Genomic DNA, 12,605 nt, shown 5'->3' on the forward strand with positions numbered 1-12,605 from the left:
TAGACACGAGTATACAAAAAAATTGAAGTTATTCTTTTTAAAAGTGACAGTAAAATAAGTAAACAAAGTATTGAGGTATGTATTAAAAGAAAAATGCAATGTTTTTTTTAATAAAAAATTAGGATTAACAAAAATATAGATATTATAATGTTTTAATTAATTATGATTATATATATATATACAATATATATTATATATATGTATATTTATATATATATATAAAAATTCTATTAATAAATATTTATATAGAAGTTTCTACTGATTGATTTGTAATTATAAAAATATATGAGAATTTAATTTAAAAAATGATATATTCAAACTAATTGTGTAAATAAAATGGTCGCATTTCAAAATATTCTAAAAAAAAATTTAATGTTATACTTTGTTTTTACAGAACTAATCATATTTCAGAATGCTTAATAGATCATTTAGTACATTGTGAATCATGTCCAAACGATTTTAGGCACCGGTTGAAATTTTGAAATAAATCTTTGCACACGTCTACGTGAACACGAAGCAGAGTTAGCTTCAATGTCGACGACGTAGCCTGTCGATCGTGTTGTTAAAAATAAATCCCTCGCAGAAAGACTGAAATCCTGCTCGATTATTGAGCATTTGTCCGAGCATTACAAAGGTTCAGTAACTTTTTGAAATATTTTCTTGCAACGATCACTATTATGTGAACGTAAAGTTGCAAATTGTCATGCAAATGCATTCTTTCCAATGTTTCAAAGGACACAAAGGTTGCATCTTTCAAGAATATAACGCGAGTGTCGGTAACAAATGCACTTCTTTGAGTCACAAAATATCCTCGATTGGTGTCTTCTTGGTCTGGTTGACTCTCAATCATTGATAGGCACTGACGACGTTCCTCCTCTCGTTGTTTCACCGCGCGTGCGACGATAGTTTCCGAGGATCGATATCAGCGGATCAGCGTCTTCGTCCGAACGAAAAGTTGATATAGGTAGGGCTCGTTGTTCGAGGCAGGGGCAAGAGGACGCGATTTTTTATTTAAATCGCGTTCTGGAGTCTTCAGAGGCCTCTCAGTTCGTCTTATACGCTTCCAGCGTTGCGTGATTGGGCGACTGAAGCCGATCCTCTTACGATCACAGAACTGTCTCCATTTCGGCGATTTCCGTCCTAGTCACATCATCATCCGGAATCCTATGACAAACAATCTTTTATTTTAGCAAAATCTGAAATATTTTCGAATGACATACCTAAATAAATAGTCGTACAGTACTGACAAATATAACTTCAAAAAGATAACAACTTCAATATAAAATAAGTATAAAGAATGCAAATCATTGTGATTCTCTTTGGTTACATTAATATACATTATTATGATATTATAATGTATTATAATATTATAACATATTAATTGAAACATTTATATGAGATGTTAATATAACACATTCCGTTATATTACAATAATATAACAGAATTACTTACAGAATAATGCCATTTACATACAAATACATGTTATTTAAAAATAAATAAAAATCAAAAATGTCCAACAATTACAATTTGTATAAATAGATACACAAATATACGTATTTTAAATTTTTCTAGATTATATATATATATATATAAATTATATATATATATATATATATAATCGTTATATACATATATATATATACATATAACGTAGTTTACATCATTTAACAAAATTAAATTAATGATAAATTATCTGTATTCTACTGATAAATTCATAATAATAATAATTAAAAGACACGATTAAAGAATTTTATTTTGTGAAATTTCTCATATGATATACTTTAAGGTAAATAATGTCGCATTTTAACAATTAGTCTCTCCGATCCAACGCCGCATAATTCCTCGTCTTTACCTGTAAATCTCCGTGGGTAGGAACGTCTCGGCGTATTCCGTACTGACCACATGGTTTCTACTCATGTCCCTCGGACGGGCAACCTCGACGGCATCGATATACCTGAATATAAATGATCGGGGATTATGTTATCGCCATTGTAACACCATGGAAGTTGCCTCCTACACATAAACTTTATCATGCTGTCCGTCTTTCTCGTCTTCGGCCCCGGTCACGGCACTTTCTCAATATTCCCATACCCCGAATTAATTTTCGCTCCGCGTTGTTGTCTCTCTGTCGTCGTTCGGACATTATAGGTAATTAATCGATTAACCGTCGCAAACTACCACAGGTAATTACCTATAACGTATACATTGCTGGCACCGATACGCCTAAATTATCTACCTATTTCCTCCTGGAATTTGCATGCCATGCTCTCGAGCACATTAAAGTAAAAAAAAAAAAAAGATATCCGTGATAGTAAGAACGACACGAAAGTGTATGAGCGATAAATACTTATGCGTAACTTATGCAAACGATCTACCAATCTACAGAGAACTAAGAGAAGCGAAAAGCGGCTATACCCCTAATCTCTACATCCCTCTTATTCTACTTATTGATCTCTCTAAACGAGGCGCCCGCCGTCGTCGATCCGCGTGATGCTCGGCGTCTCTTTCTCTCTTCTTTCGCCGCACATTTTTTTTCTTCATTACAGAAAAGTGAAGTCAAGGGGAGGTCGCGCGAGCTTACGAAACAACAGAGCCTCGCGGGATCGCGCGAGTCGTGGCAAAATTTTTTTGATCGTTGGAACGATCTTTTGCTACACCATGTGAGATCGATTACAGTGACGTAGGAACTGCTGTTGAATTCAAAGTGTAAGTGCCAATTGTGTCATGGGATCAGAGTGTAATTATGTAAAATAGTTTCAATTTTTTAACATTCAAAGTGAAAAGGGCTTTTACGAAAGGGATTTGCAACAGCTCTTCTATAATGCTACGCATTAGCGTCACGATTACGGCTACACGCTATATAGAATAGTTTCGATCAATTTTAAAAGTAGTAGTAGTAGTAGTAGTAGTTCATGAGCAACTGATGGTAGTTATTTGAATAGCATTGAAATGTTTTGGATTGTGTTAAATGTTGTTGTGTTTAATGTTGTTAATTATAACAGATGACAAAGACAAGATGAATCAGAGTAGCATCGCTAATAGAACTTTCTTCTCCAAGTAATTAGTTATGAAAAATTAAATTATTTCAGTAGAAAGAATTTTATTGAAGCGTTAACGAAAGAATATTTTAATGATAGTTCCTGCGTCACTGAACGTTCTTACGTGTAGTTTGGCATTGCGGACTTACGAATCGAAGTATGGCGGTAGCGGATTGTGTAAGGCGGTCCGAACTTTGGAAGCACCCTCGCCACCAGCCGAGACTTCCGGATTTCCTCCTTTAAAAAAGCCGACGTGGATATGTGCCAGGCTTCCTTCACACCGTCGAACCAATTATCGCTTAACATGATCCAAATAAACCATTTCCCGTTCACTCGAAACGACACCCCGGGATACCCCATGTAATACTCCACTCTCGTGGAGATTTCTTTTTTTAATTTTTCAAACACGAGGATACGGATGGATTCGCTTCTCACGAAACAAGAATAAGATTATCTACACAGTGAGCATATGAGGCCGCAAACGGACAATAGAGAAGAAATCAGGTGCGAATGCTAATATTCGATATTAAAGTATGTAAGCATAAATATGTACATGATATATATATGTATATGTACATGATATATATATGTATATATATATATAACCGAAATTAAATAGAGGCGGCAAAACGAGCGTTTTCAATGGAAATTTCCATTCCATCTTACATTTTTCTTAAGTTATAAAAAAAAATGCAAATAATCTTGTAGTGTTTGAAATAAATACAGAACACTTACACATATAATATTGTACAAATATTAAGATTAATATAATAAATATCATTAATACATTTTTAAATATCATTAATACTTTAATATATATTTAATACATTTTATGCGATTTTAATATGAAGCAGTAATATTTCGGAAAAAGTGCTTGTAAAGTATTCAGTAGTAAAAAGAGGAGATGAAGAAAAGAAAAAAACGTGCGATAGGACTTCTGCGATATTAAAAGACGTCGACACATTAGACGTCCCATCGAAAACGCACGTTTCGCTTTTTTTATTATAGATAGATGCATGCTGTGCGAACAAGATTCCAAGTGACGTTAGAAAGTAGGTTACTACTTAAGCTTAGTCTAGAAATTATTCAAACTGTGCTACTCGTACAACAATAATTTCCGTAATAAATTAAACTGTAACATGAAAATTTGCATAGAGAACCGAGCATAAGTTTTTTGTTCAAGATATTAGAATAAAGACAGGTATGAGAATAAATGTGCAACTGCATGCGTAGACTTTTATCACGGGTTCACTTCCGCTTTGTGAAGTAATTTCCGGGAGAGCAAAGAGAGTGTGGAAAGATGAAGAGATTCAAAAGAAAGCTTTCTAGAACAAAGGTTTTCCAGTTTTGGAAATGGAAAACAAGCGACAGCACTCAGCGAAATATCTTTCGTGAAAGCGTAACCGTAATCTAGAGAAAAAAAAAATGATAGAATGCGTAATGTGGATCGGTGGATCGGGCATTTCGTTTTCTGCCACGAAAACATTTTTTACTCGATTATAAACTATGTCAATTAATCTTTCAATGTTAATGCTAAACTCAATTTCACGACATATTGATTATAACTAAGTCAAACATTTTGATATAATTGTTACCAAAATAGTTTTTTGGTAACAAATATTTGTTATTTTTTTAAACCCTTTAAATTGTTTTTACGAGCGTTGTATTTTTATTTGAGATGTATAATAGTTAAAAAAATTTACAATATCTTCAAACATACACACTGAAAAAACAAGCGCGTTTAAAATAAGCTAATTTAATTTTTGTTGAACATTGTATTGAAATTGAATAGAATGTTATTGCAGCTAGATATACATTAATGAAATATTGATTCACTTTTATTTTCGTCCTGTGCAATACGCGCTAAAAAAATTACCATATTTTTTAAAATCACGTTTAAAAATTAAAATCTAAAATTAAAAAAGTTTCAATATCAATAGCATGTAACATTAAATTTTTATTTTCTCGTCGTACACAAGAGTGATATTTCGATTCAAGAAAATCCGGCATTAAAAGATTAATCATATAAAAAAAATACCTCATTTGTCAAATAGACTTCTGATGCAAATATTAAGGCGATTTATTCTAAAAAATTTGCGAGTTCTCCGTTTTAGTAGAAAGAAATAAAATCAATCAAACGGAAAACTTATGATCGAATTGCTTATAAAGTACGATTCCTCATTGGATATTATGCGATCGAGTTCGAAGATAATCGAATAGCATGGCTGATCAGAGGGGCAAGCCTCTGTCTTCGCAAGCCGTGAGATTCAACTTGATCAATCCGGCTCTTCGCTCGATCGCATTGCAAATACCCGGTGTGGTCGAGTACTTTCGTAGTTTGATACGGAATTAAACGGTATTAGGAGAAGGACGGAGCGTACTTGGTCTGAGTTGGCTTTATTCCGTGGGCCTCGAGATCCTTCTCAAGCTGCCGTATCCTGATCTTAGCCATGTCAAGTTCATGCTTGACCTTCCATAAGTGGGTGTCGCAGATCGGATCCTTGCATCTATGATGCCTTAAGATATCTTGCGCTTCGTACACTGCACCACGAAAAGTCAAGGACTTCCCCACGCTCTTTAAATAAAACATTTGCATACTGTTATCCTCTTCAAGTTTTCAATGCTAATCGAAGTATATGAAAATAGATATTATCGAGTAAGACAAAAATATATATACAAGGATTTGCCGATATATTTGCAAAGAAAATTAGAAATATTTTTGGGATATTAAGGATATTTTATGCATATTTTTAAAATGATAACAAAATTATGAAAGAATTACAAATTATTCTAAATCACGTTTAAAAATAATACGACAAATTTGATGACGGTTTATTGGATCATAAGTTATTTTAATAAATAGTAGTATTTTCTTAATCTGTGCTCTAATAAAAATATATGGAAATGTATTATAAAATAAACGATAAAAATCTCAATTTTTTAATATAAGTACATTATGTATTCAAAATTATTTACGTAGAGTTATATTGCAATGCATGAAGTAGTTGTCCAGTAAATAAATCAAATATTAATTTGTTCTATATCTTTGTAATTAATCGGAATCATAATGAAACTTTGTATACATTATTTTGAATATTTAAAGTACTTATAAAAGAAAAATGTAAATTTTTTTTATCACTTTTTAAATTTTAGTTTTTAACAATAAAAATAATAACAAATAAAATAAATAAACTACAAAAATGTGTTATTAAACAAAAATATAATCTTATTCACACAACTTTCATATATATATAATTTACTTGAAGTGTAAATATTAAACATACTTCCAAATTTAATTTTCTTTGCAGAGACTGTACGTTTAATACATTCTTGAAATACTGTTATACATGCAATTTAATTCTATTATCAATTTATTATTGTCAATATATTTTAAACATTTTATATAAAATAGTTATACTAATAGATAATTGTCAATTAAATTATTTTACTCAAAAGTATGCAATATCTATCGTAAATTCATAAAAAGTTGGTTTAGATCATTGGTTGCACGGTTTAAGAAATGTTATTAATATTTAAACATCTGTCACCCTCTGTAAGTGGTTTTAAAGTTTAAGAATGACCTACTTCCAGAAATAACACAGGAAATTAAAAAATTTTCGCGATATTAAAATGCTTACCAGGCTGAAAATAGCGCATGTGCCACCATCGTCGCTTTTTGCCAAGTGTTGTCTGATGTATTTGAAATACAGATGTTCCAAAAGTAAAAAGACTGCCGCCAAGAGAATACCCATCATCAGTAACAGAAATGCGCTCAAGAATTGCTCCAATGCTAGCGGATCGCTACTTTTTTGTACTTCCTTCCCAGGTTTGCAAGTCCCAGTCATCCAGTATCTTCTCAATCGCTCCAGATCTCCTAGAATTGATGGAATGACGTAAATACGAAGAATAATTGCGGAGTAATCCGTCAAGTGAAATTTACGGATCCATATATTTTACACACACAGAAGGATCTTTTAGATGTGAAAGCATTCTTCGGGATGTTTAAAAAGATTTGGAGCACATGCAAAAGTACCGTTATCTCTATAGTCCAACAGCCGCTTGTTGAACATTTGTAAGTACTTTGAGTTCCTGGAGAACGCCAAACCATATCCTGTCATGGCATACCATGATCCGACCGTTAGCAATCGACAATCCTCATCCTGAGCGACCAAATAGTCCAAAACTGTGCCGTCATAAATGAACGCATCCATATCTCTGCATAAGTTATAACAGGATACTCTGTACCTCATTATATCCTCATAAAGACATTTTAAATCGACTTTACATCAAAACGTCGAGGGACCTTTTTTTAATTTATGTATAATACTACAGAATTAAATAGAGTGTCCTACTTTAGAGATAATTAAATTTCTATTCCTTTAATCAGTTTCAAATTATGTTTTTTATATTAATTATATTTGTTGGAATCCGTATATGATACAATATATAAACGTACGAATGGATCAAATAAAAGATTTTATTTCAGTTACTAAAATCTTTTACAATTTTTATATAAATCTGTTAAATAAAAACATACAAATCTAAAAATTAATTTTTTTAAATAGATATCTGCACACGAATTGTTTACATAAAAGAGAAATTTTTTTATTACAATATAAATTTACTACGCTTCTATGTTATTTTAAAATAATTGTTTCATTTTTTGCTTTGATTTTCCTGACAAATTTAGAATGAAATGATATTACAAAAATATATTTACCCAGTAACGACAGCTTCGATACCGTCTGCAACGCTGGTTTTGTTGAAAGCCCTCATGTAGGAGTGCATCTCCTTGAAATATTTTGCAAGCGTACTATCTGTGTGGCTCCATGGTATCGTACCGAATTTAAACATAGGTTTGTGAGAAAAGGGCTTAGCGAGCCTGTGATCATCCACACCGCTGAATTCATGAAACTCTTCCCGCGTGATCATGAAGGCAGCCAAATTGGCAGTGTAAATGGCGAGGAAGACCACGGCAAATAATGCCCAGACATTCGTCATAAATCTGTATAGATAGTACGTTGACATTTAGCATTTTTAATAATTTTTATTAATTATGTTTTTTGACTCAAGTATGTTGTAAATATTTAATCCAAATAACAATTATACGTATAATGCTTGATTGTTTGACACAGTAAAACAAATTATCAAGAAACAACCAAATAAACAAGCAAATTAAGTTAAATTAACAATTAACATATATTTGAATTCAGCAATAATAAAATTGTATATAAAAAATTATTAAAACGTTTCAACTCACAGAGTCTTCTTCATTTACAAATAAAATAATAAAAAAAAAATTATCCTACTATTCTAATCGTAAACATAAAAGTCGATAGAACTCAATGTCGTAATCGTACCGCAGCACCAAGGTATTGGCACAGCATGTCCGCAAAAAGTAACGTCAAGATGACAAATTTATAACTAAATCCTCGTTTAACGGCGAGAATCACGTTAAGTCCATCAAAGTGAAGTCAATGGTGTAAAATAATAGTCATGATGTGAACTGTTTGACATATAACTGTCTGACAGTAATAATTGATGCTATCGCTCTTGTAGAGATCTCAGACTCTTGTCGCTGAACTCAAATATACGTTAATTGTTCATTTAACATCTTAATTTGCTCGTTTATTGGTCGTTTTTTGATCATTTGTTTAATTCAGATATTTTGCAATTTTTATAAAAATTAATAAAATTATATTATACAGTTAATGAAACATTTACTTGTTAAGATAAACATTTATTAATTGATATTTTAATATTAATATTATATATATATGATCAGTTTCAACAGTAAAATAAATATCCAAAAAAATTAACACCGATAATTTTCTTCTAAACATACGTTTAGTTTTAATAAGCTTTTAGCTTTCTTTTTCCATTTAGATTTATTAATTATTCAAAAAATCAGTTAATTCATTAAAAAAAAATTGAATGAATTAACTGATTATAAATTTGATTTATAAAACTGGTGCTGTATCAACGAAATGTATAATTTATATAGTAGTAAAAAGTAAATCTTTTTAGATTTGAGTCAATATATGATTGACAATTTATAACAAATTGGAGTAATTTATATTTTAAAATGGTAGTCGGCAAGTAAATGTTTGCTCAGAAACAGTTATGCACAGCGACTGATCTCGAATGGTTAGGTGAAGTACCGGGAGACTAATTTGTCGCTTGAGTTCTATCTCGGGTCGGTAATTAAAATTCGTCGGGAAAACGACATTCTTGGGGAAAGGGATCCTTTTCACTGACCTAGCTGTAAATCCTCTGGGAGAGTCGATATGGACGGCAGCCTGAAATAACACGGCCCAGACCAGCCAGTACGTGCGACAGAAAGAAAATCGATGGTTCGTCGATGGATTATTCTGCAGAAAGGGAAAGATCTGTATCATTGACATAAAAAAACATTGTGCAATAATAACAGTAACATGAGCAAAAAATTTGAAACTGCTCATGTGCACGTTATAAGAAATATAGTACATCGTTATTACACCTTTTCCAATTAAAAATTTAATTTAATGATTATGATTATATATGAGAACATCGACACGCAGTGGCTTTTATAAAATTATGCAAGATACATGCAAAACAAATAATCATACGTAATGCTGAAAAAAAGTAATAAGTTATGTAATTATATAAGAACATCACATAATAATAAAAAATACACATAAAAAATATACACAAAATAGTAAATTCCTGTAAAGAAATGTTGTTAATTATACAAAATTGTACGAACAATAACTGCAAATTAGAAACCAGTATATAATATTATCCTAGGAATGTATTCTTTCTATTTTCGACTACAAACACCGAAGCATGCGTTAGAATTAATTAATTAATTATTATTCTAGTTATGACATCACAATATTTGTGCGTTGAAAGGTAAAGGTGCAAACAAAGAGAAAACATATACATGTAGTTAATAAAAAGCGAAATAAAAAAATACCAGTTTTTGAGCAGCGCCTGAAGGGTTTACCTTCATGTCGAACCCAGAGGGTGATGCCCACTCGAAGAGCAGTATCATTATCGTTGCGGCATGTATCGCAACAATGCCTACTAGCATCCATGAAGCCGTATCGAATGGTTCTGAAAATACATTATTAGATGCTAAAGCAAGTTCTGTTTTGGGTTATACCGACATTCGCCGTGTATTTTTGTGCGTTGATCATTCGTGCGAAATTACTGCTTTTATAAATATTCCCTTAATTTATACAATAATATTAATATTTCGAAACAACAGTAGCATGCTTTCGCAAATATTTTACTTAATTTATGTAACAATATTTATTTATGATAAAGATTATTTATGATAAGACATAATATTTTTTAGACATATGTATATTATCAATAAATAAAAGAAGGGCTACGAGCCAATTATATAATTGGCTCGTAGCCCTTCTTTTATTTATTGATTTATTCTGATTGAGCCATATTATAAGAATTATTGTATATTATCAATTTGTAAACATGTTTATAAATATCGTTTGCGAAGCGGTTGCTATAATGCAATTCTCACCTAAAAACGCAGTGGGAGATATTATGCCTGTTCTTTTTGCTACAACAATGGCAATACCAGTTTCCATGTAAGGTACAGTGAAATCGACCACCGCTTCCCTTTCCGAGTTAATCATTAACGAAGTCATCACCATATCGGTCTTTCGGTTGACGAGATCAGCTATAAGTCCATTCCACTTCCCATTCTGTATACAATAATTAATAAATCGTGATATTTGTTAGATATGCCGAAAAGTCAATTATCCTTCGCGGAATTATTTTATTTAATGTTCGTTGATTCATAAATGTGAAAATATATATAACGGAATAATAAAATATTGAAAATTATTTTGCATGCTATGCAAGCATGATTGAAACGAATATTTCTTCTTATTATTTTAGCGTCAATAATCATAATTTAATATACGGTTCTCGTGAGAGAAAAACATAAAATGATCATGATGATTCGATAACGTAATTAAAACGCACGATAAACGAAGAATTATTTGTTTTGGGCCATTTAAGCAGTCGCTGAAGCGTAAATATATATGTTGCATCGTCGAAAATAACTTTTATGCAGCGGAAATTAAACTCATCGAAAGCTGATTCATGCGTTCATTTCGTAATAATACTCATCAATAGTTGGGTCAATACACGTGCAGAAAATTACTATCGTCAGATAATTCAGCTTTCAAATTACACAAGTTTACAACAAGAGTTGCAATAGTGGAGCATAATTTTTTTTCTCTTTTTATATTCGAGAAATTTATCGGAGGTGTTAAGACTAAAAGCGATCAGTCATGCTCTTAAAGCCGCATTACATTTCGTTCGCGATGTAGGCGTCTGTTGCAGACATAAAAGGACAGAAAATTTTAAACGTCCAAAAGGAAGAAATAAGCACGCCGTTGCGGTTGCGGTAAATGCTCCGTGGGAATTTTCTCGTTGCATTACAAGACACATTTATCTTCCGTGCGACGTAAGTAAGCAGCACCTTTCATGAATTTTGCTCAGGCTCACCTCCAAAGTACCCCACTTGCCATCCTCCACCCTTACGAGCTCGTAAGTGAAACCAATTTCCTCGGAAAACTTCTGCAGCAGATCGATGCAAAATCCGCTGCAGCACTGATAAAAGCTCCCATTCTTTTGTGCCGATTGAATATCCATTCTGGAACACAAAACGGGAGCTCGGAACACTAAACGGCAATATCTGTATCAGATATGGGATCGATTTTATATTCGCGTGTACAACTTGGGAAGGAAATACAATGAAAAATAAAAGATTTGAGAATTTTCTTAAAGAATTTTTTTGCTTACAACTTGCGTACGTATAATTTATTGCAAAACGTTCAATAGAGAATACAATTTCTTCTAATAATTGCAAAAAGATAAATAAGAAAATTTAATTTCTTTATAAAAATATTAATAAAAGAATTGAATAAAACTGAACTAAGATATTAATTTATAAAATTAATATACATATACTTGCAGATAAGAATTTTTACAAAATGAAATTAATAATTGACGCTTGTAACAAAGTAAAGACGAAAATTAAAATTAACACACTGCATAAATCCATTGTGCTTTTTCCGCGAATATGATGTACATAAAATAATAAACATAAAATAATAAACAAAGTTGGATATTTTAACACTAAAAATACCCTTTCTTACTCATTGAAAGAAAAATGCGAATAAATTACTATGAAAATAAAAAGTGATGAAAAACCAAATATTTCATCAATGTAAAGAATATAATTATTAAAAAGTCAAAGAAAATTAAAAAATCCTATTTTTACATAAGAAACATAATATTAATCTAAAAAATTGAAATGGTCAATAATGACTGCTTGGTACTTCAAATGTTAAAGTAACATTTCGCTGTTTCTCAAAAATTTCTATAATATTACATATTTACATAATAAGGCAAACATTTTTTTAAGCAGTAAACTGTTATATAAAAAATGGAATAATGCATATATTCAACCAATTACAATTGCATTCTTAGAAAAGTTATTAACTTAATGAGACATCTTTCGAAAGTTTTTTATTTAATCATCTTAATTTT

General features: G+C 31.3%; 1 protein-coding gene across 1 annotated transcript in view; it reads right to left on the reverse strand.

The window, feature by feature from the left end:
• Positions 1-346: 346 nt before the first annotated feature.
• The window catches only part of Nmdar2 (glutamate ionotropic receptor NMDA type subunit 2), an 82,229-nt gene continuing 69,970 nt past the window's right edge, over positions 347-12,605 (reverse strand). Inside the window, exons 8-17 of the mRNA XM_018452830.1 lie at positions 11,559-11,706; positions 10,564-10,747; positions 10,024-10,133; positions 9,297-9,409; positions 7,759-8,043; positions 7,072-7,253; positions 6,677-6,912; positions 5,420-5,613; positions 1,853-1,954; positions 347-1,164 (exon numbers count right to left, since the gene is read on the reverse strand). Of these exons, the coding sequence (XP_018308332.1) occupies positions 1,107-1,164; positions 1,853-1,954; positions 5,420-5,613; positions 6,677-6,912; positions 7,072-7,253; positions 7,759-8,043; positions 9,297-9,409; positions 10,024-10,133; positions 10,564-10,747; positions 11,559-11,706 (1,612 nt within the window). The 3' untranslated portion in view covers positions 347-1,106. The remainder of the gene's footprint in view (positions 1,165-1,852; positions 1,955-5,419; positions 5,614-6,676; positions 6,913-7,071; positions 7,254-7,758; positions 8,044-9,296; positions 9,410-10,023; positions 10,134-10,563; positions 10,748-11,558; positions 11,707-12,605) is intronic.

Source organism: Mycetomoellerius zeteki, unplaced genomic scaffold (assembly GCF_001594055.1).
Source record: "Mycetomoellerius zeteki isolate Tzet28-1 unplaced genomic scaffold, Tzet1.0 scaffold35, whole genome shotgun sequence".
Taxonomy (NCBI): Eukaryota; Metazoa; Arthropoda; class Insecta; order Hymenoptera; family Formicidae; genus Mycetomoellerius; species Mycetomoellerius zeteki.